General features: G+C 29.6%; 1 protein-coding gene across 1 annotated transcript; it reads left to right on the forward strand.

Moving 5' to 3' along the window:
- Positions 1 to 2,105: 2,105 nt before the first annotated feature.
- On the forward strand, positions 2,106 to 5,578 carry LOC119672811. Its single transcript, XM_038083955.1, has 4 exons — positions 2,106 to 2,209; positions 2,383 to 2,574; positions 4,853 to 5,170; positions 5,262 to 5,578. Exons 2-4 carry the CDS (start codon positions 2,394 to 2,396, stop codon positions 5,510 to 5,512), a joined length of 750 nt encoding a protein of 249 aa, XP_037939883.1. The 5' UTR covers positions 2,106 to 2,209; positions 2,383 to 2,393; the 3' UTR covers positions 5,513 to 5,578.
- Positions 5,579 to 22,323: the final 16,745 nt, after the last annotated feature.

Here is a 22,323-nt window from a genome sequence, read left to right on the forward strand (position 1 = left end):
CTTGGCGTTTGCGTTGCATGTGTTGCATTATTAGTTACGGCGCTTGAACGCATTTTCGTCGCTTTATTTACCTCTTCACGTGAGCATTGTGTGTAGCTAGAGTCATAGTCGTACTTATAGTCTTACTGGAACCAGATAAATTTTTTTTAATTTTTCCATTATTTGTGCTTGAATTTTTTGTTAAACATTTTTAAATTTTAATTGACTTTGTACTGAGTTTGCGCATGTAATTATGCGAAACATAGGCTTTCCGACATTATATATGCAAAACGCTTTCATCTTCCTTAAGCTGCTGCATTGGCCTGCCTTATCAAGACCATGTGGCGTCAATTTTCTTTCAATTTAATTTCCATTTTCTGCTTTTATGTCATGAAATTGAAACGATGTTCATATTTATTTCGCAATTAACTCGCTTTGCACATATGTTAATTCCTGCTTATGGAAGCATAACTAATCTGAGCTAAACCAAACCAAATTAGTTACAATTTGTTCTAACGTTCCATTGTGTTAGACATACCATAGCTTTTGCAATAATTAACGGCTTTGATATGCCAGCATCGATTCATGTGATTTTAATAAGAATTATATTCATAAATATTTATTACGTCTAGATTACCTACATGTATGTTAAGTACATATACTAAATCTAGTTGTCCGCACAAATACTAAGTTGCCTTTGAGGTTCCGGTTTTCTATTTAAAATTCTCTTATTTAATTAAGTACTCCCACTTCTGCTGCTGAAAAAAATCATTGAGCTGAGAGATAATTGCTATTCAATGAATATTATAATATGCTTAGTAAGTACTTTCATATTTCATATTACGTCATATAAACAATCTCAGAGCAATAGTAAATTAGATGTAGATACATCGATGCTTAAATAATATTATGTACTGTGCTTTCTCTTATTTATAATATTAAAGGTGTGTATGTACATGTATTTAAAATTTATAGTGACGAAGTTTCTTATCAAAACAGTATAAATTTAAACTTCAATAAAATTGTAATTAAATATGTACTATATACTAATATATTCACAGTAGCAATACTTCGAATGAAAAAAAATGGGTTTTTCTCTTCTCATGGTGACATTGAAAATTCATCGCCAAAAGCTTATCTAATGGAAACTGTATATATAGTGAGTCAAATTATATATTAAAGAATCATATAATTAATTGTTTATAAAAATAATGATTTCTTAATCAAACTATTAAACGAATGAAATAAATTTTTGTTTATAATTCGGATGTTCATTGGTACGCTGAATAGTTTTTTGGCTGATGTAGAACTGATAATTCAGAAAAACAACTTTACTTAAGCGTTCCAAAGAACTTTTATGAAATATTCGTTGAAGTTGTAGAGATACAGCGCTCTTTTTGAAATAGCAATAAACATTGTCATACATAATTTTCTGTCAAGAAGTATTCCCACAAGCAAATGAATTTCTCATAGGTACCCTTGTATAATTTATTGGTACAACAAATTTAATAGCCATTATAAAAATTCCTGATACCAAGAGGTAGAGAAAAGTGTAATTGTTAAATTTACAATGCTTTGAAAAATGTCTTTTTTTTTACAAAAAGCACACAATTTATTTCTCATCAAAAGTATATTTATACATATACATATACCTATAATAGTTATTTTATAAATTTTGATAAATTGATTCAAAATTATTATTTTATTTGCATTCATTTATTTTATCACATAAAATCATTCTCAGAATTTTGATTGTTATTTCTACTCAAAACTTCAATAATTACAAATATTTAACATACAAGTATGAGTAGTGACTAATGGCAAAACCTAACATTACGATTTGATAAAAATTAAGTATCGTTTTCTAAACAAATCTAATGCATTTCTCCATTAGAGTCATATAAAAAGACAGAGAGGGAAAATTTATGTAGTAGTAGAATTAACAAAATATAAAAAAAATTGTTTGTTGACGGTCCCTTCAATGCCAGTTGAAGAGAATGTTTGTCATTATCAGTTTTAAAGAGAGCCAATAAGTTTTTGTTTATTCTATTTGACTCAAGATATGAATGAAAATCATATATGCGAAGTTCTCAGAGTTTTTTGGTTTAGCTTTGGTTCATCTGGTGGGCGCAATTGTTCATAGTCGGTCACGTACGTAGTCATTGAACGGATGTATTATGTTATGAGTTTTGCGCAAAATTTTATAATAAAACGGGCTTCCACCTTAGATGTACGATAAGAAAAAAACATATATATTATTATTGAACATTTTATTAAATATGTAAATGAGACAATTATATATATATTAAAAGTATATAAAGTAGTCTTCACATTATAGATCAGCATTAATACGCTTTTTTAAAAATTTTAATAAATTTGATCCACGAAAATTTAACATTGCAGTTATACAAATAATGAGTGAAGCCGCAGAAGAGTTTCTACCTGGCATAGCATTCATAATAAATCAGAGCTTTAATCGACCATTTAGCAAGCAAGATGTTAATTTATTGACTAGAACCTTTCAACCGTTTAATATCACGGTTGTCAATTGGTCGGATAAAAATCTTAATGAAATCAAACAAAGTATGAAAGCATGTAAGTACATTATTTTTAAAGTAAATTGTTTTAGAATTTGTAAGAGATACTCTTTTTTTTTCATACAATATCCTTTATTATAACTGTTGATTTATATAAGTTAAAGTATTGAAGAAAGTATATGATATATACATTTAACTCACTTGAAGTAAAATGTAACATCAACAAAATATCTTACATTATGAGCCACATTTGTGTTGTAAAATGATATATATTTTAAAATTTTTTTTTTCTTAAAAGAATCACAGAAAATATTTTATATTCATATTAAACTAATTTTTAACGTCCATTTTAAAGAAAAAACAAAATTCTTACAATAAACTACTTCCTATTACTTACTACATATTACATATAACTGTTAAAGTTACTGTTTTCAATAGAGAGGAACAGTAGTAAATCACAACAATAAAAATGTATTAATTAATTATTAATTTAATTTTTTGACTAATCATACAATTGTTTCGAGTATTGCCAAATAATACCTATCATCAGTGGTATCGGAATTATTTCTTGTATTTAATTGTTCAAAAATCATTTTTTGAGACTGTAAGTATCAAGAATTGGACTCGTAGCCTGCAAGTTTGAAGCTCAAAGCCGTACTTGTTTGTTAAAACTTGGAATTTTGTCATAATCATAAATGTCTTAGTCATAAATCTATTTATGATAATAGTCATAAAAAATAATATTTTAAAATATATTTTTTAAATGTACATTACAGGAATCATGAAATTATAATTTGTATTGTAGATTGATAAAAATAGGTAATAATATAGATAAAAACGTAAAGAATATGTATTGTAATTTTTTACTATACGCATTTTCACTATACGTTGTCACGAGGCGAATTAATTAAAACCAATTAAGTTCCTACAAATTCTCACCATAAAAGTAATATCATATATATAGTTCTTTTATCTGAAGCTTATTTCTGTAATAATTATTATGATTTTTATAGAGTTTCTTCCCTTAGCTGTACAATTGAACATTGGAAAAATATGAATTTAGTTACCCGGAAATTGTGGTTTAACTTAAGAAAGCAATTCATTCACTTCATCAATATAGAAAGGTTTGTATGCAATACTGCATATAGATCATATAATCATATAAATCGTATATGAACAGTATGTGTGATTATACTGTTTCATTTGGTCACTTCAATACAAATCACAATTCTATCGCTTTACTTTACTCTATAATTACATATCGAGTTAATTTTTTGGTATGAATTTACCATTATACTCGTAAGTCTACGTCATTTAATATATTAAACAACGATTTTCTTTTCTTGTCTCTTACCATATTCTCCAACGAATATTGGCTTACTATCCCGGTATTATTTACATTTTTATTTGACTTTATGACGTATATTTTCAAAAATTCTCCTACTTAACATATTATAATTATTTATTTGGACTTATTCCGACTGCTTTAATTTTCTAGTATTATTGATCCTTTTATTTGACATTATATCTTATTATATGGTATTGACTTCTACCGAAAGATAGTGACCCAAAATAGTGACCCAAAATAGTGACCCATTCTACCTCTAAGTATAACATTTGTCTGGTAATAAATGAACAAATATTTTGAGTGCTACTTATCAAAAGTGACAATATACTTATAGTATGTCTCTAAATAGGACTGATTTACATAAATACTGTTTTGAATGTAATTAATATTAATACAATTAGTATTTATGCATATATACTAATACTTATTATTGAAGTACGTGTAAAAAATATATACTACGGAAATTGAAAAAAAATTGATTGATTATTAAAAAAAATTGGTTATCAATAATGGGAATAAACGTAATACCCAGTAAGCTAATGAGTTGTTATCTATTCTTATATATAACACTTCTTAGAAAACAAAATTCGTTAAAATCGCTTATTATTAATCTCCTTTCCAGGAGATTAATTCTATTATTTAACTATTTCTACGTAACATTTTTTTCGATTTGCATTAGACCTAGTGTTAAATGGTTAAAGGTAATTTAAAGGCTTAAATAATTAAAGGAGCACAACTGATCTTTATAATTTAGATTCACATTATAAATCGTACCTTTTTCCATTTTGTGTTGCACAACTTCACTGCAGGCCTCTGCAAATATAAGAAGATGCCAAGATTTTATTGAATTAACTTCATTATAATATTATATACATATATATTATATTATGTTTAAGTTCAAATATTAATCATGTCCTCATAATTATAATTCAATTTTTTTTTCATTCTAATTTTGATTCCAATTTCTTATAATTTTTTAAAACTAAAGTGAAAAAGGATTGGAAAGAGAAGTACAATCATTTTGAATATGTTATTATGGTGCATTTATCACATGGCCATTGTGATGAGACAGTATTATATCAAACAGAAAATGCTGAAGTCCATGAACTCGTTTCCATACAAAAACTTTTGCTTAATCCACTCTTTAAAATTGAAGAACTAAATGGAAAATTAAAGTGGTTGATTGTACAAGCTTGCAAAGGTAATGATGAATTTGCAGATGCAAAAACTGAAGGTGGTACCATCTCATTAGCTCGGCAGAAATACTTTACAGATTATTTTCTTAAGTCTTTTTCAACATCTGAAGGTAAATAGTATGCAAATTTTTCAAATAGAACATTGTGATTTGTTGTTATTAGCGATTTTTTTTATTATATTACTTTGTTTAACTCTATTAGGTGGTGTCTCTCGCCGTTTCTATCTTACTGGCGCATATTTTATTAATAGATTTTGTGAACAATTTACTGCTAATGCTGAAAGAAAAGGAGTTCTGGAAATAATGGAAGACACTGGCGCCGAATTGAGAAATTATTTAAGAAAAGATTTAACGGAGACTCTTCAGTTACAGCAACCCGCAGAAAACCATAGAAATTTTCCAGGCGATTTCTATCTAGCACGACGTTTATCTCACAAGAACTTCCAAATTTAACGTTTAAATTAAATTAAATAAAAAGTCAGAAAAACAAGCATTGTTAGTGATTAACATTTAAAAAAATGTATAAAATTAATTTTTAAATTAAAACAATAAATTTCTTTACATAAAAAAAACTTAAATGTATACAACGAATTCACAAGAAAATCCATATAAAGTATTTATCAGCATCAGCATATAAAGTATTTATTAATTTATTAATTTTAATTTATATTTCTTACGGTTTCGTCTCTCCTTGACTGTATAACAAATTAATACTCATTGCATGAGTATGTATATCCACATATAATTTTATTGTTGAATATTCACATATGTGCATATCGCGAAACCCATTAAAATATTTCTGTTTTATTTCTATTAACCACGGTGTATGCTCTGATCTCGAACGAGCGATGCTTCCCGGTCTCTGACAACATTTTTTTAATATTAAATATCGTATAAAATATAGAAATATAAACACAGGCGTAAATTACGTCAGAAAATATTTTTTAAGTAAATAATTTTTATGTGGAACCATTCGTAAATATTTTTCACATGTAGATATGTATTTCAAAAAACTTACATTATTACTGGGTAACTAAAAAATTTTACAAATAATAATAATTATTTGCAAACGAATAAAGAAGAGCTACCTACTGTAAGTATTGTTATCGGTTCTTCTAAATAATATTTATGTTTTGAAAATTCTGATAAAGAGGACTCCACATCTTTTAATTTTGGAGCATTCATGGATAAATCAGGTTTGCAGGTCAATAAGGAGTGATCTAATTGACAATTCTATAATTTAACCATGTTGTAACTACATACGTACATATGTATTATCAATATTATATTATTAATGTTATGTATATAGTACACCACAATGAAACCGAAAAATTATATATAATAATAAAATTAGTAATCTCATGAAAATTACATAGTTAAAGAACTGCTTGGAAAATTGAGAAAAATACTGATTAAAGATATTATTTTAGTCCAAAACTTAAGACTTAAATTTTTCCATCAATTATAAATACTGCACATTTAATATAAATAGAACTTTTAGAAATATAGTTTGACTCACATATCACAGATTTTAGTTGTAAACTACAATAGCGATATTTTTTGTAAAAAAAATTCAAAACCCGATAAGGATCTAGACAAAGCAAATTTCAGTTGACCATATAATTTATACAACTTAAGCTAAAAATATATAATAGAAATACAAATTATTTGGTGAAACCCTTTTTTTTTGAAAAAACAGATTTTTTTTTGAGTTCGCTTATCAAAATAAGGGCAAAGGAATTAATTGAAGACAGTATTCTTCAATTCAAAGAGGATCCTCTTCAAAGTATACGTTACTAATATTCAAACGAAATAATTTTTTATAAGAACACTGCTGCAAGTCCTTATATTTTGTATATCTATATTCCTGAATATCCTGAACATTTTTTAAAAGCGTAAAGCCAATGCTTCAGAATTTGACTGAAGTTCCTATATACGCAATTAGTTCAGACACTAGTCCTTAGTTTGGTTATTAGTCCATAAACGAAACAATTTTCATGTGACTTATTTCAGAACATTTTTTTTGGTCATAGATACAAAGATATTAAGTTTTAACAAAGAATTTTTTAAAACAATATAAAAATTAAAAATATGTATTAAATTAATTGTATGTGCACCATATTTAAAACGACTTATTGAGCTGTAAAAGATGCGTAGGAGCTCAGTCAAGGAGCGTATCATTCCTTATTGTGCTCAGACCATTTAGTAGCCCAGAAATTACATATGTATGATTGCACTAAATGCATAAATTGAGAACCAAATTATTTTGGAGGCATTTTCCTTAAAGGATTTGTTTGCTGGATTCTATAAAATAAATTTTAATTTATCTGAAATCATTTTTGTTAATAAAATTAAAGCACTTACGATTTGAGTCATGTTGCTTTTCTTAGCACTTCAACAGTTTAATTAAACAAAGTAGCTGTACGTTAGACTTCTTATATATACTCGCAATCTATTAGATATTTAATTGATTATTATGAAATACTGAACTAATTTATTTAGAAATTGGTTCCGCTACTATTTCTAAATAAATTTCTAATTAAGTTTTAAATTAAAGTATTTTAACTTCCCGCATTATAATTTAAATTTCCGATCATATATTTTTAATTAAATTTTACTATCAATGAAAACTAAAAATTTACCGTACCGAAATACGAGTCTGTCATACTCGTATTTGAAGCATTTTAGAAATATTTAAAACAAAACAGTTTTAAGTATTTTTTCATCACTATAGGTGAGATTTAGGTCTACTGCCTCGATTTCGAATCAAAACAAGAGGGTACGGGTTAAGTGAATCTAGCTGTTCAACACTGAAATGACCTCATGACTGTTAAACGGTTAAAAGGATGTTAGCGTCAGTGATTTAATCTACGAAAGATATCTTGCTAGATGACCTACAAACTGGTGATATAATAAACTTAGATTACTGCAACATTTTGGATAAAAATTTTTGAAAAAATAATTGGTTTGCGAAAGAAAAGTAATTATTTCATTTTAATAAAATAATTTAATAATTATTTATATGTATATCTAATATCAATGCATAAACGTTCAAATTATTGCAAAAACTAGAAACCTATTTGCCGCATTTGGTTGCCTGTGACTTTAAGCTCTTCTTACACATCAAAATAACTTTTCAGTCGAAAGTGATTTTAATCAAACAAAGATCTGATAGCGGTCAAAGAGGGTTATTTAGCAGATCTTCCGGAAAACTATTACATAGTTGAAAACCATAAAATGGAAGACCTTTGGAATAAGTATATTGAAGTTTATATATTGAAAGACAAAAACATTTTAACAAATAAAACTTATTTTTTTTAATTCTTTGTTTTTGAATTTAACCGATTTTGGAACCGATTTGGAAAAATCTTAATAAAAGGCACAAACTAACTGCTGTAATTTGGCCGATTGACTTTTGCTTCAACAACAAAAATACTTAAGAGGAATTAAGCTTTAGACGCCTGTCACATGGGAAATTGGTAGTTGATATATGATATATTAATTCTAATTACTTAATAAGTTTGGAAGATGCGATCTTTTTAAAGTGACGTACAGAAAATTATTTCTGAACTGTTGTAGAATATGATACTGTTAAATATTAATTATTAATTTAAAGTTGAAAATATAAGATTATTTAATAGAAGTTAGAAATATTCTCTATTTCCAAACTTTTTTAAGATGCATGAAAATGATATTGGTCCAATAAGATGACATTCCTCAAATGATAGTATCGTCGAGATTCATGATATAAAAAATGATGCAATCTTTGTTAGAAAAATCATGACTATTATTTATCATAAGTAACAAGTGCCAGACGAAACGATTAATTTGTTGTTTACTACAGCAATTACTTAGAACTGTTGACTGATTACAGCCTTAAACGAATCTCCATATATTCTATGTTCCATGTATTTTGATATAGCAGATATTCTCGTTAAGTTGGGTACGCAACTACTATTAAATAACAAAATTGACTTTGATATGGCAATCCGACAAGGATATAACAATCCAATTATTTCTATTAAGAATACAAAATATACAGATGGTAAGGATATAACACTGTAATATAACCAAAACCACATATTAAACTTCTAAGATATAATTGATCTATTTTATTTTTTCTCTATCTAGAAAAAACTTCAAAATATTGATTGGTACTATAACAGCACATAGTGTCCTGAAGGCACACGCTTATAAAGTGGGCTTGTTGGAAAACGACATCTGCAGGAAATGCAACATATCTGAACTAGAACAAACTTGAGATTAAGTGCTTGTATATGTCAGCTATCGAACAACACGTCATAAAAGGATTTGGTATTTCACAATGTCACAATGTCACAACTTAAAGGAAAAAGCCAAGCAGAATTCTGGAACGATCGCAGAAGACACTAAATTATTCTGCCAATATGTGTATACCAATTGCCAAAATGTTGAACTATGAAAACCTATTGAATACTAGCTAAACTAGTTTGCGTAACTGGTATTGCAAACCCCCAAAGGGTATGCACGCTGTATCTTATTTGAAATCACTTACATAAATGGAATCATATATCTTTCAACCTACCTTTGGTTGATACAGTTTATTCAAGTTTCAAGTTTTAAATATAGATCAAAATAAAATATATTAAGAAAATCTTTAAATTATTTGTCAATTATGTAAAATAATTTAGATTATTACGTTTTATAAGAACATTTGTAATTTGAGACAAATAAGAGAGAATTAAACATTAAAATAATGCATTTAAAAAGAAGAAAGTAAACAAACTCTCATCATTAATTTTATTTAGATAATGATATTGTTATTAGGAGAAAATACTTCAAAATACGTTACAGTGCTTCCATGTTCGGTGTATAGATATTTATTATTTATTTTCTATTATACAGCAAAAATATAGTTTATAATATTTCCATGTATTATGCTTTCATGTACTTTCGAATTGAACATATCAGTCTACATATAAATTTCTTCACAATACCTTAACTTCTTCACTCATGCAGTCAGTGCTCAACTTAGACTTATCGGTATCTAAGTTATTAAATTTTGTGCCCTCTTGCCAGATTATTGTATGGTTTGGGTTCAACTAACTTAAATTCTACTTTGTGAAAGGGCTAGCTTCTTCAGTTATTAAACGCTGATTATATCACTAATAGTAAAAATAATAAACTCTCATCAATTGTGAGGGTCTCCTATAGTTTTCATATTAGCTGTAGTTAGGCTGGCTTAAAAAAATATTAAATTTTAATAATCAACATGAAAATCTCCTGAAATAATGAACTTACCATCTCAAAAAAATTGCGACTCACATTTTTTTGTTAAATTTAATAAAATAAATCGTAAATTCAGGCTGCTGTCACTTTCGCCTACTGCCTGCAACATTTTCAATTCAGAAAATGTCACAACACAATGTCAGCGAGAAGTTGCATTGCATTATGCGTTGTTGCCACCTTTTTGCTTTGCTCGCTGTTGTAATTAAATGAGGTGTGAAACCATAAATGGCCAAGCAAGCTGCCACGGCCGGAAAGTGCGATGCACCGCACTCAGCTCTCACCATTCACCATTCACCGTCCTGTCGTCGCTGTCAGCAAAAATGTTTGGGAGAAAATTGCAACCGTGCGTAGTGCGGCACGTCAATTACTTTTGCATTTGAAATGAAGCAAAACGTTAATAATGTTGCTCTGTGCGTTGTTGCTGCAAGTGTCAGTGTGCAACTGCAGCAACCGTGTTGACAACGCATTTTTACTATCATACCCGTATGTACGTCGATGTAACAATTTTCGTTCGTTGTGCTTTTAGTTACTTTATTGCTGTTGTTGTTGTTGCTGTTGATGTCGCTGTTGTTGTTGGTGTTCTTGTTGTTGTTGCTGTTGATGTTGATGTTGCTGTTGTGCATTTATTTAACTGCAATTTTGTTGTATTAATAAATGATATAAAATTGGCATCGATGCTGCTTTTATTGCATTTAATGTTGCTGTTACAACTAGTGGAAGTAACCGTTGCTCTGGCAACAGGAGCAACAGTAGCTGCATGTTGCTTGTCTTGCGGTAGCAATTTATGCGTTTGCATCTTGTGAACTGCTTATGCGCAACAAGTGCGGATTATTAAAATAATTGTGCACCGATTTATGCGGTGCGGCTTGCGTCTGATGTTGGCATAGTAAGTGTGGAAAATGCGAGTCTTTAACTTGTTAAATAAATAACAAATTTTTAAAATATGTGAAATTGTTTGGATAAATACTTCGAAGTGTTTAATTAAGAAATAATTGGACAGTTTATAATAGATACGAGTAAAAGAAAAATACATTTAACAAGAAAATTGTTTGGTTATTAGGTATAATTTTGAATTTTAAATTTCATAATGGAGTTATGTCGAAAAACACTAAAAGTACTGCAATTATTAGAGACTTACAGAAGTAAGCTAATAATAATAGAGAGAAGGTAATGGTAATGAAATCAATATATACATCAAAATATTTTTCAGCGCTTCCATGTTTAATGTATAAACATTTGTTACTTCTGTGTTATATAGAAAAAATATTATATTATATTCTAATCTATTATGCTTTTTTAAACTACCGAAGATATAACAACCTTCAGTAAACTAATGGATAGTATAAATGTAAGACATAAAACACCTATTGGAAAATGATATATTACATTAACCAATTGTTACTATTAATTTCATATATTTCTAGTAAAAATATAGCACATCTAAACAATGCTTTGATTAATCTACATCATATGTCTTAATTTGGATTACGTATTTCGGTTATTCTCTCTTCATTTACCATATACATTACCATGTTTTTTGGTCGCCTTCGCTGTCTACCGTCTTGAAGATTTCAGTCAGGTTTATAGTTAAAACACATTTCAATATTAGTATTTATATACTACCATATACTCAGAAAAGTGTGGTCTAACTACGTACAAGTTAATACGACCTGATAATTTTGTTAGAAAACTTTTAACTCATGTGGTAAAATATGAAAACCAACATGTGGAATCCATGTTGGTTCTTTTTCCATTCGCACTACATGATATAGTCACGATATAGTTCATATAATTCATCGCTCCATTTAATTCGATATTCGTTGGCAACACGCAAAGGATCATCGATCTTTCAATGAATTTTCGTCTCAAATACTCCTAACGCCTTCTCATAACTATGGGTTATTGTGTAACCTTCTACACCATAGAGAACGAAAGGCATGATGAGAGCGCAGTGCTTTAATTCTCAATTGCCTATTTATTTAAATGTTTAAGCTGATGTTATTTTTGGAGCTTGCGCGGGTTTCCAAATAGAGTCCTTCAAACTTATACTTATAGTTTACAAGTTCGAAGAAATTGTTTGATTTAAGTTTTTTTTTTTATTAATTAGTATTAGTTCTATCACATTTTCAACTAACTAATTCAAAGTTCGTATATGCCACCTGTCGATTTCTTCAAATACACCAAATCCATTTAAGTGTCACTATTAATGTTCTGATCACGAATTGTGGGGTAGGTAAGAAAATAAAATCACACCCACAGAATTGCTACAACAATGACATGGTCTCATTAACTGGAACATGCGTACCAATAACAAACACTTATGCGTATTTATCCACTTAATCCATTGGTGGTCTGCAATTATTCTACACCGCAGTTAGCATTGAATTGTTTTCAGTGGAATAAAAGTAACTAATCAAAACACTTCAAAAAGGAAATAAAAACATTTTTATAAGTTGCCATAAGGTTTTTGTTTGATAAGACCGTAAGATCGTCTACAAACCGTAAATGACGCCCCCAGTTCTTAAATTTACATTGAAATTTTACCACTTGCAATCGCGGCCAATTTCTAACTCACAGCAATTTTAGTTTCTGTACTGGATCAGAAAATAACTAAGAAAACAAAACCAAACAGAATGTTTGTAAAAATAATAATAAATAATTGCCGGGAAAGGAGTCTGTAAAGCAATCAGCATGCGAGTCTGCGTGTAGGCAGATAAGCGACACTGGCGCAGCTGTGCAGTTCATCACATCATAAAGAATCGCATCGCATCGCATCGCAGTCGTAACGCAATCGCATCATTGCAATTGGAATTGTAATTTCAGTTGTGTTTGCTGTGTTGCACTTTAGTAGCTGGCATGGATAGAGACCACCATTCATTAAACTCTTATATTCTTACATAGATTGCTGAAATTACCGTTACATTGCGTTGCACTGAACGCATTTGCTGTTATGGCCTTTTAAACAGTTCAACTACAATTCGATGCCCAGTTAGAAACTCAAGCATTTCGCATAGTCAGTCAGTTTGACACCAACGTCACAGTGGTTCTCAGCAGTTGGCAACGTCTTCGCACAGCACGTGCAATTGCAATTTAAACGAATGCACATAGAGAATTGCACTCCAACGCTCAACTGCATCTTCGCTCCTCCACACTTTGCGAACTTTTTCTTTGCATTGCCAAGAATTTTGAGTGATTGCAGTTTTTTATGGTGTTGTTGTTGTTAGTGTTATTGTTGATTTTTATTTGCAATTAATAGCATTTCGGCATCCATAGTTGCCAAATGTTCAGCTCCATGTTCTATGCTCCTTTGCTATTTGCTGTTTGCGATGTGATTATTGTTTGCTTGATTCGCAAAGTAATTATGTTGTCATTATGTTTAACGATATTTTGCATTGATGTGTATCTGGAGCATTGAAGATGTTAGGCATTGAATTGGCTTTGAAGTTGGCAAATGTATTTGGCGATGCAATTTCGATACCAGCCCAGGATTTTAAATATTTTTAATATTTTTTTTTTGTTGCCTATTAGGAATTAAATTTCATGATATACAAACGTGTTTGTTTCAGATTTAAAAATTTTTATATTTTGCATAAATTAAGTTATGTTTTCTAGGAATTATAACACAATAGATGTCTGGTATTTCCGTTGAAATGGAACTTTGTTGACAAATTCAATCAAATAAAATATAAATATTTTTGCATAGCTGATAACCAACATTATAATAATGCAGCAATTAAGCAATCGGCTAAAAAATGCCGAGGATAGGTTATTAAACCATATTATTCTTAGTAAAATTCGACTTAACTCAATGACAAAGTTTTCCTCAAGATATCGCAAAAATGCAGCAAAAACTTTATTAAAAGTAAATACAAAATGATTTAAACATACCAAATACCATTCAATACCTTTTATATGATTTCCAATTGTAACATAATGAAGGAAATCTTTGAACTCAACTTTCCCAACTCTGCAGGGTCATCGAGTAAACGATCTCCTAAACAATAAAGTTGCTGTAGTCGTTTGAAGTATTGGATAAACATATAAGAAGTTATTAATGGATTCCACTTTCACTTCTTGATAATTAAATTATTGCTTTCACTTCTTAAAATACATTTGAAATGTCCACCAATTTCACTAGTTCACAGTCTTTCTGCAATGTTTGAATCCTGCGAGGCTCAGGTATTTCTAGGAAATATTTAATTAGCTTCTTTCACTTTTTCCTTCGATTTATTTGATTTAGATAAAATTGGATTTAAATTTTTTTGGAATGGGTACCTACAAATCAATAATACTGACATTAAAATCAAAACATGGTTTGTCACTACGCACAGATAAATCCTTGTTATTGTTACCTTACCGTGTTAACTGAAATCCATTTAGATCTGTAATTATGTTTCGGGTAATGATAACTATATTAGTTTTTCTCTCAAGATCATATTCTAGAAAATTTTCTTCAGCAATCTTTCATAACTACCAGTAGCTAATATCATTAGCCCTAAATGTTTTTAAGGAAAATAGTTCAGTATTCCTATCTAATGATAAGGTATCCATATCGGATAGAAAAGGGGTGACAGTAAGGTAATTTTTATGTTAAAAAAGATTTAGTTAACTGCTCGGTTAATTTTTGAATCATTAATGAATTATCATAGATATTTTCAATATAAGAACTATTTAATCACTATTCGAAGACACATCTGTTAAGAAGAATACTTGGGAAATCTAAAGGTCTTATCGTTATATCTCTCGCAGACTTCCCCTGCTATCTAACTTTAATTATCCTTATTTAGAATACTAAGTCACTAAAAAGGGGACATCTTAAACTTCTATTTTATTTAAGTTAATTTTTTAATTTAATAGAATTTTAACACTACTTATTATGATAAATACTTTTTATTTATTAATACATAACTTTAAATGACTTCAGTGCTAACATAGGTCACCCACTTGTCAGTAAATTGACTGCATTAACTGCTATTATTTTGAATGGTTAAGTTTAGTATGTTAAATTAAATCTCATCGCATTGATGACATCATAACCCATGTCATATTTTATTTTAAGTCCGGAATGGGAAGTTGTCACTTCTGAATGGTCTCATTCTCAAGAACTTTATTATAAGATTGTTATAATTCATATAAAATTTTTATTAAACCTTTTTGGATAACGACAAAAATTGCTATCATACTCAGAATTCATATTCGATATTGTTATATTAAATTTGCTAGAAAAATTATTCCATTACAGACAAGGAACATACCTCATTAAAAGTAGTTGAGATATAGCACATCACTTATAGATAAATACTTATAAAGATGACCAAAAAATAAAATTTGAATTATACTTTTTGGAAATGTTTTTAAAAGAAGATATAATCAATATATTTCTTTTAAGCGTTTAAGTTTATTTCAATCCTTGTTTTCGTTTTTTTTTATTTTGTGCAATGTGAACGGAACAGGATACGCATATTGTATTGCCCTCCTGTTGCTGGTTTGAGAATAGTCTGTAGTGTTTTCTGTACCCAGTATGGTACAGAAGTGTATTTGTATTTGAATATGATTGTTCAAAACGGTCAATGTCTCTTATAAATTCGAACGTTATTTGGGAATTCATTTTGCATACGTGAATAGGTAATATCTGTGCGGCAGATAAAAAATCAACTGCCTACTTCACTCACAAAAACAAACACCTGTCTGGCTCACGTTTTTTGCATACAAGATGTGATTTTTTCCAGAATTGAGGATTTCATTTTTTGGCCAATGTTATAGTTAAATTGTGTACATATATTTTTTTAAGGATATTGTTTCAAATAATTCAAATACAGCTCATGAGCTTGTCCGTTGTCTACTGTCCACTGTCCACTGTTCACCGTTCAGTGTCTAATGTCCAATGTCCACCGGTAGTTGCCCGTTGCCCGTTGCCCGTTATCAACTGAAGCGTGTTGTCGTCTGACATTAACGTATAGTCATACTTGATATACTATATTCTACTTTTATATATCAATTTTTTCACTATTACAACCATTTGGTGGGGTGCAGTTATTTTGAATATCCTGTATGTCCTACCGTAGACATTTTATACACATGTGTTGCTGGCGGCAGCGGCTGTTTCAAGTGTATGAGTATTAATATAAAAAAAAAATAATAATAAAAGCGAAACTAACGTGATTTTGTTTAACATCAAAAATTTTAACGTTTATTTCGTATTTCGAATTTTTGTTTAATGTACAAAATTCAAAGCAAGAACTTAAAAATTTTGTTAAGGACGAAAAAAAGCGCCTTTGTTCTGCGCTGTTGTGTGCACAAACGAATTTGGTCAGGAGCAGCAATTTCTATTTTTTACGGCATCGTCGCTGGATGGATGGAGTCTTTCTTACCAATTTTAATTCCTTTTTTTTTGATTTTTTATAATACTTTTATTTTTTCCATTACTATTTGCTGGTTTTTCATGTGTGCTGTCTATATATATTGTATATTATCCCGTTTTTTCTATAACTTTTGTTGCTGTCAATGTTTTTGTTGGTCTCTGATGTATCGTCAATATTTCGTTTGTCGAAATGAATTTTCTACCTTTGTCAAAATTAAATTCCTTCACAGCGAGTGTTCGACTCGTTGCTCATTTTTTGTTAGTCTAGCGATGTGCCCGCTCATATCTTGTATCTCGAAAGGACATAAAAAATGCTTAATATAGTTAACTGTGCTGAGGGGTATTGCGGTCGGTGGCAGTTGTAAAACACATCATTGAAATATCAATAACGGATGTTGTTTTTACAAGCATTTGGCATTTACCGCATTAATTAAAGGTGTGAGAAGCATGGCCTTTTCTACATATATGCCAAAAAATTCATTTTTTGTATCCACTTAAACAATTGCCATTTACTTCAATCCACCAAAAACAGAGCAAATCTAACAAAGTCCGCTAAGGTGAGTTTAACAAAAGTAAATCGATATTTTAAATTTGTGCTTTATAAATTCAAAAATCTTTATAAGTCCACATGTACTTAAAATATATTTGATTTAGTGTGCAAAATATATTTTTATTTAAAATACTAAAGACGCATTTAAGTATATACGTACGCATAAAAAATTTATGTTTTTATTTACTAAAGCAAAATGATTTCATTTATTATTTAGAAAAGTGCTTATAACTTTTTCAATAAATGCACTTCAATCCACGTAGATAGCATCAAAGTTTTATGATTGCGTTTGTGGTGCAATCATTTTTAGAGCCTCTTCGGTTTTATTTTTTGCATAAAATTTCAGTTTCCAATCACAGCCCAATGCCTTACATGCACTCGGCGGGTATTGGTCATACCTTAAGTGGGGAGTTTGAGTAATGAACGCATACAGCGTTTGTATCTGGTGCAATACCATTTAAAAGATACTGTCTACATCGCTCCCCATTCATTAAAAAATCCTCACCTGCACACACACGAGGGTGCATGACGACTAATGTGCATTTGTTAGAGTGTATTGTGGAGTAAATACCGAGTAACCACTTGATTTGGAAATGAGTAATCCATATAAAGGAGTTAAAGGTGTATTTATGAAATTAAACACATTAAAAATGGAAAAGGTCGAAATTTGACATCGATTTCATGGCGCGGGTTGAAGTTTAACTTTGGTGATAGATTAGAGAACATATATTTGTATACATAATATACAAAATGAAATAAATAAAAATATTGCAATAAAGTTTAAAAACAATAAACGCCATAATTTCCGAAAAGTATAGTACCTATTTTAAGAGGGATTACTTATTTAATTAAACGGGTATAACAACCCATTATCGGATTTTGGACTAACGCAGCACTCTTTTTTGCTGGCTTTGTGCTTTCTTCAGTTTCGTACACTAATAACGGTTAGTGTTCCCGCTTAGTGCTTAACTTGAATACTCCACTAAAGACACAGTCTACTTCTACATCTTATTCTTAAAACTACCGCTTCAAGTACGTTTTTCACTGGAGCATCGTGAAACCATTGCTGTTATCATGGCTAAACCAGCAAAACCGATTATTATTAATTCGTTGAATTATATTAATGTAGTGATAACATTTCTATCGCTTGTGATTCATTTGGATGCGGTAGTCATCGCCAAGTCGTAATAGACCAAACATTTTACGAAGAACTCTTCTCTTAAAAACTTTTTCCACTGATTTATTATTCTGTGCCATATTAAAGCTCATATACGATGACCACTTTAAGAATGATACGGAAAATAACTACACATATTTCGCATAAACGGGGTTGTCGTATGAACCTTCTGTAAGTTTTTTGCTCGGTTTTTTGGTCTCAAAAACCATATATACCATAATATTATATATTATAATAATATTATATGAGAAGAAAAGTGACCATTCCATATATTTTTAAAGAAAAACTTTAACTACTAAAAAAATTGTGATTATAGTAGAATCATATAATGGAATAATACAATAGAATAGTTGGGTTGCTCTGTATGTATGCTCTGTATCTGTACTGATGCTATTTTGAAAGTTGATTTTAATTATTTGCTTCATTAGGCAGACCATATTGTTGGTAACCCATGTTCCTCCAGGCATCAGTAGATAACAATCTGTAATCATTTGATCTAACTTGGAACCAGCTCAGAGTTCTAGTAAGTGTCAAATTGTTTGACGGAATGTATCTAGCATGGAACACTCTCAGAGTTCTAGTTAGAATCCTTTGCCGAAATAAATCTAGCATAGAACCGGCTTAGAGTACTAGTAAGTGCGAAAACCTTTGATAAAATGAATTTAGCATGTAATCAGCGCAGAGTTCTAGTAAGAATAACATACTTTGACATAATGGAGTTGTTGACGTTCTACGCCATAATAGATGTTCAAGATGTTGTAGTTGTATGTTATTTATAATCTGCCTATATCAATATCTTATTAAATAAAGTTTTGTTATTGAAAATCTTCACTTACTCTGTGCGTTGCAAGTAACCAACTCATAAAGTCATAAGCAGAATTATCAAATAACACTAGTGACTTCCACTTTTGGGTGCTCTTGCTAATTTTTTTAGAGCAATTCAACAACTATTCCTGACGATGTTGATGATGATTATGACTGTGTTAATGCGGTTTCGATAAGAGCGCATCAACGATATTGGTTTTGCTGACCATGCACACCTTTTCTCAGTTTTCTACAATATTCCTGCATTCATTCTGCACCCAATTCGCTTGATATGCAAAACAAATTTAGTATCTGTTGTTTCTTTTTTATTTTTATTTAAAAATTCCCTTTTGTTTTTTGTTTTTTTATTTTTTCTCGATATTTTTGCTCATCGATAAAAGCCGCACTAACCAATGACAGCAGCGATTTCATATGTGGTGCTGCGCGCGATGCAAGCGAACAAAAATTGCCGCTGCAATGCGGAAAAAGAATACAACAGCAATAATAATAACAGCAACAGCAACAGCAGCAACAACAACAATCTCAATAAAAAAAAACAATAGCTGAACAGCTTCAGTTTTATGCAAAAACGTACGCCCATCGCTGCTTATTGAGGCGAGTGCGGTGTTGCACGTTAATTACTGCAGCAGCCCACACAAAAGGATATGAAACGCACATATGTGCTTACCCGGATATACAGGGCATATATTGCTAACTACAAAAACCAGCAATGACGGAGAAAGGAGGAAGTAAGTTCTAAAAAAAACTACAAAAAGTTTGTTTAATTTTATTTTTTTTTTTTGTCCATTCATTTGCCGTTTTCCGCAATATTCGATACAAGGGAATGTTCATCAATTCTGAAGACTTTATCAGTAAATGGAAAAAAATACGCGAAACAGGAAAAAAGATACGGCAGGAGCAAGAGTAGGAGCGTTGACGATACATAAACACTGTGCATATATGTTATGTCCATAAGGATATTTACCAATATCCTTTTTTTTCCTACAAGGTATTTGCATTTACCGAACACCGGAAAAAAATCAGCTCAACACTGCTAGCAACAAAAGTTCTTTGAGGCCAGCATGCAGAACATATGACGAAATATTGTACATAGACAATTAAAGTGGTGAGAACCAGGACAGAAGTTGGACTCGACGCTGCTGTAGGAGTAGTAGGAGCAAGCGGATTTTGGTAAGAAACGTTAGCAAATATCGCGCTTGATATGCAGCTTTTTTTTTCTGCGGAGAAATAATTGAATTGGAAAGCACAAAGTGACGACCAAAGCAATGCAAACGAAGCTCAATATGGGAAATGCTTCGTGGCTGCTGCAGGAAATAGTAATTAAACAGGACATGCTTCTGGTGTTGAGTGCAGCATAAAAGACGTCATTTTATACCACATTTCAAAATTGTATTGAACATTTGAATTTGCTTTTTAATTTTCTTAGCTAATGCATATGCTATATGCTGAAATTAAAATCATAAAAGAAAATTATTCCTTATTTGACTGAAAGAATCCTAGAATATGTACTCTACGACATTATTTTGATTAAAGGAAAGTTAATGCAATTTCATCAAATTTTTTTGCACTTGTACTTCGTTTTATGTTTGATTTTGTAAAAAAAATTTAAATTATGGTAATTAATTTCATTTGCAATAACAACAAAAATGATTTATTTATCATTTATCATATATTCTTGATTATGGTTAAAAATGGTTAAAAAGTAAAGAATATACTATATACACTTGCATGTATGAAATAGCTTAAATTGTCGAACTGATAACATAAGGTTTTTATACAACTTATTTTTCAATATTGAAAATATTTATGCAGCAATCTTGTTAAAAACATTTTTTTGTTCTCTTCTCGAATTTTTGGTGCTGTTAGCTGGCAGGTTTTTTTTTTATTTGGTGATGACTTGAGCATTGACTGCTTGTATTAATGAAGTGAGGTGGTTTATTTTGTAATTAATATAAATTCGTAAAATTAATCAATTTATTATGCTCTACAATCACCGTCGTATATATTATATTATTATTTTTACCTGCTTTGTTGATTCGATTTATGAAGGACAGACATGTGCGCAATTGTGGTTACGGCTCAAACTTATTATATGTTTTAAACTTATAAGAGAATAAATATGCTCATATGTGCAGCTGCTACTAATATCGGACGATTTCATTTTATATAATACTCTGACTTTTGTCGTTGCGTTATACGTCTAGAATTCAAGTATTTGGTAAGATTGTGGATCAGATCCTTCAGTTGCACCTTATAGACCCTTGACTTGCCTGATATATACAATTATTTGGATTCAATAGTATATGATTTTCATTTTAACTTTAATGCCTTAACATTTTACAAGAACAAATCTATGGCATTCTGAAATCGACGCTCTGCTAGATCGCATATTGTCACAACATGAAATTCACAATAGGTGATAATTTTCTAAATTTTCAATTCTTTATGCCTTACATGATAGACTATATTTAGTTATAATAAAAATGCAATTTTTCCTTATTACTCTATTAACTGAAGTCTAATAGAATACTATATCCATAGGTATGGATCACATTTTTGGAAATAATTTTTTTTCTTTTTAACTGTTTTGCCTGTACCATCGAAAATATATACGTATATAGTATAAAACCTAATGCATTAAAATAAATTATAGTTATAAATACAATAATCCGATGAACAATAAATATTATTTAATTATTAATTATTAAATTTATTTGTATTTCATTGTTTTAATTTTTTTGGTTTATCTTGAATGTAGCATATAATTTTTATAAATAATAATTTTTTGTATAATGTCTATCAAAAATATTCTTTAATTACTTTATTAAGTCACAGCACTATATAATAAATTTTAATACATTAGCTACAAAACGAAAATATAATAACGTAATTCTTTACTACTACTAAATACTTAGCATTAATTATTTAAATAGTTGTTATATACTTCAATGTATTTAATTTTTTGTTGTACCAAAAATGCATAAAATAATGTAAACGGTATTAGATATATATATATATATATATATTTATATACTTGATTTAAAAAAAAAAAGAATCCTCCACCGTGACAATGTTTTTCACAT

Source organism: Teleopsis dalmanni, chromosome 1, assembly GCF_002237135.1.
Source record: "Teleopsis dalmanni isolate 2A chromosome 1, ASM223713v2, whole genome shotgun sequence".
NCBI lineage: Eukaryota > Metazoa > Arthropoda > Insecta > Diptera > Diopsidae > Teleopsis > Teleopsis dalmanni.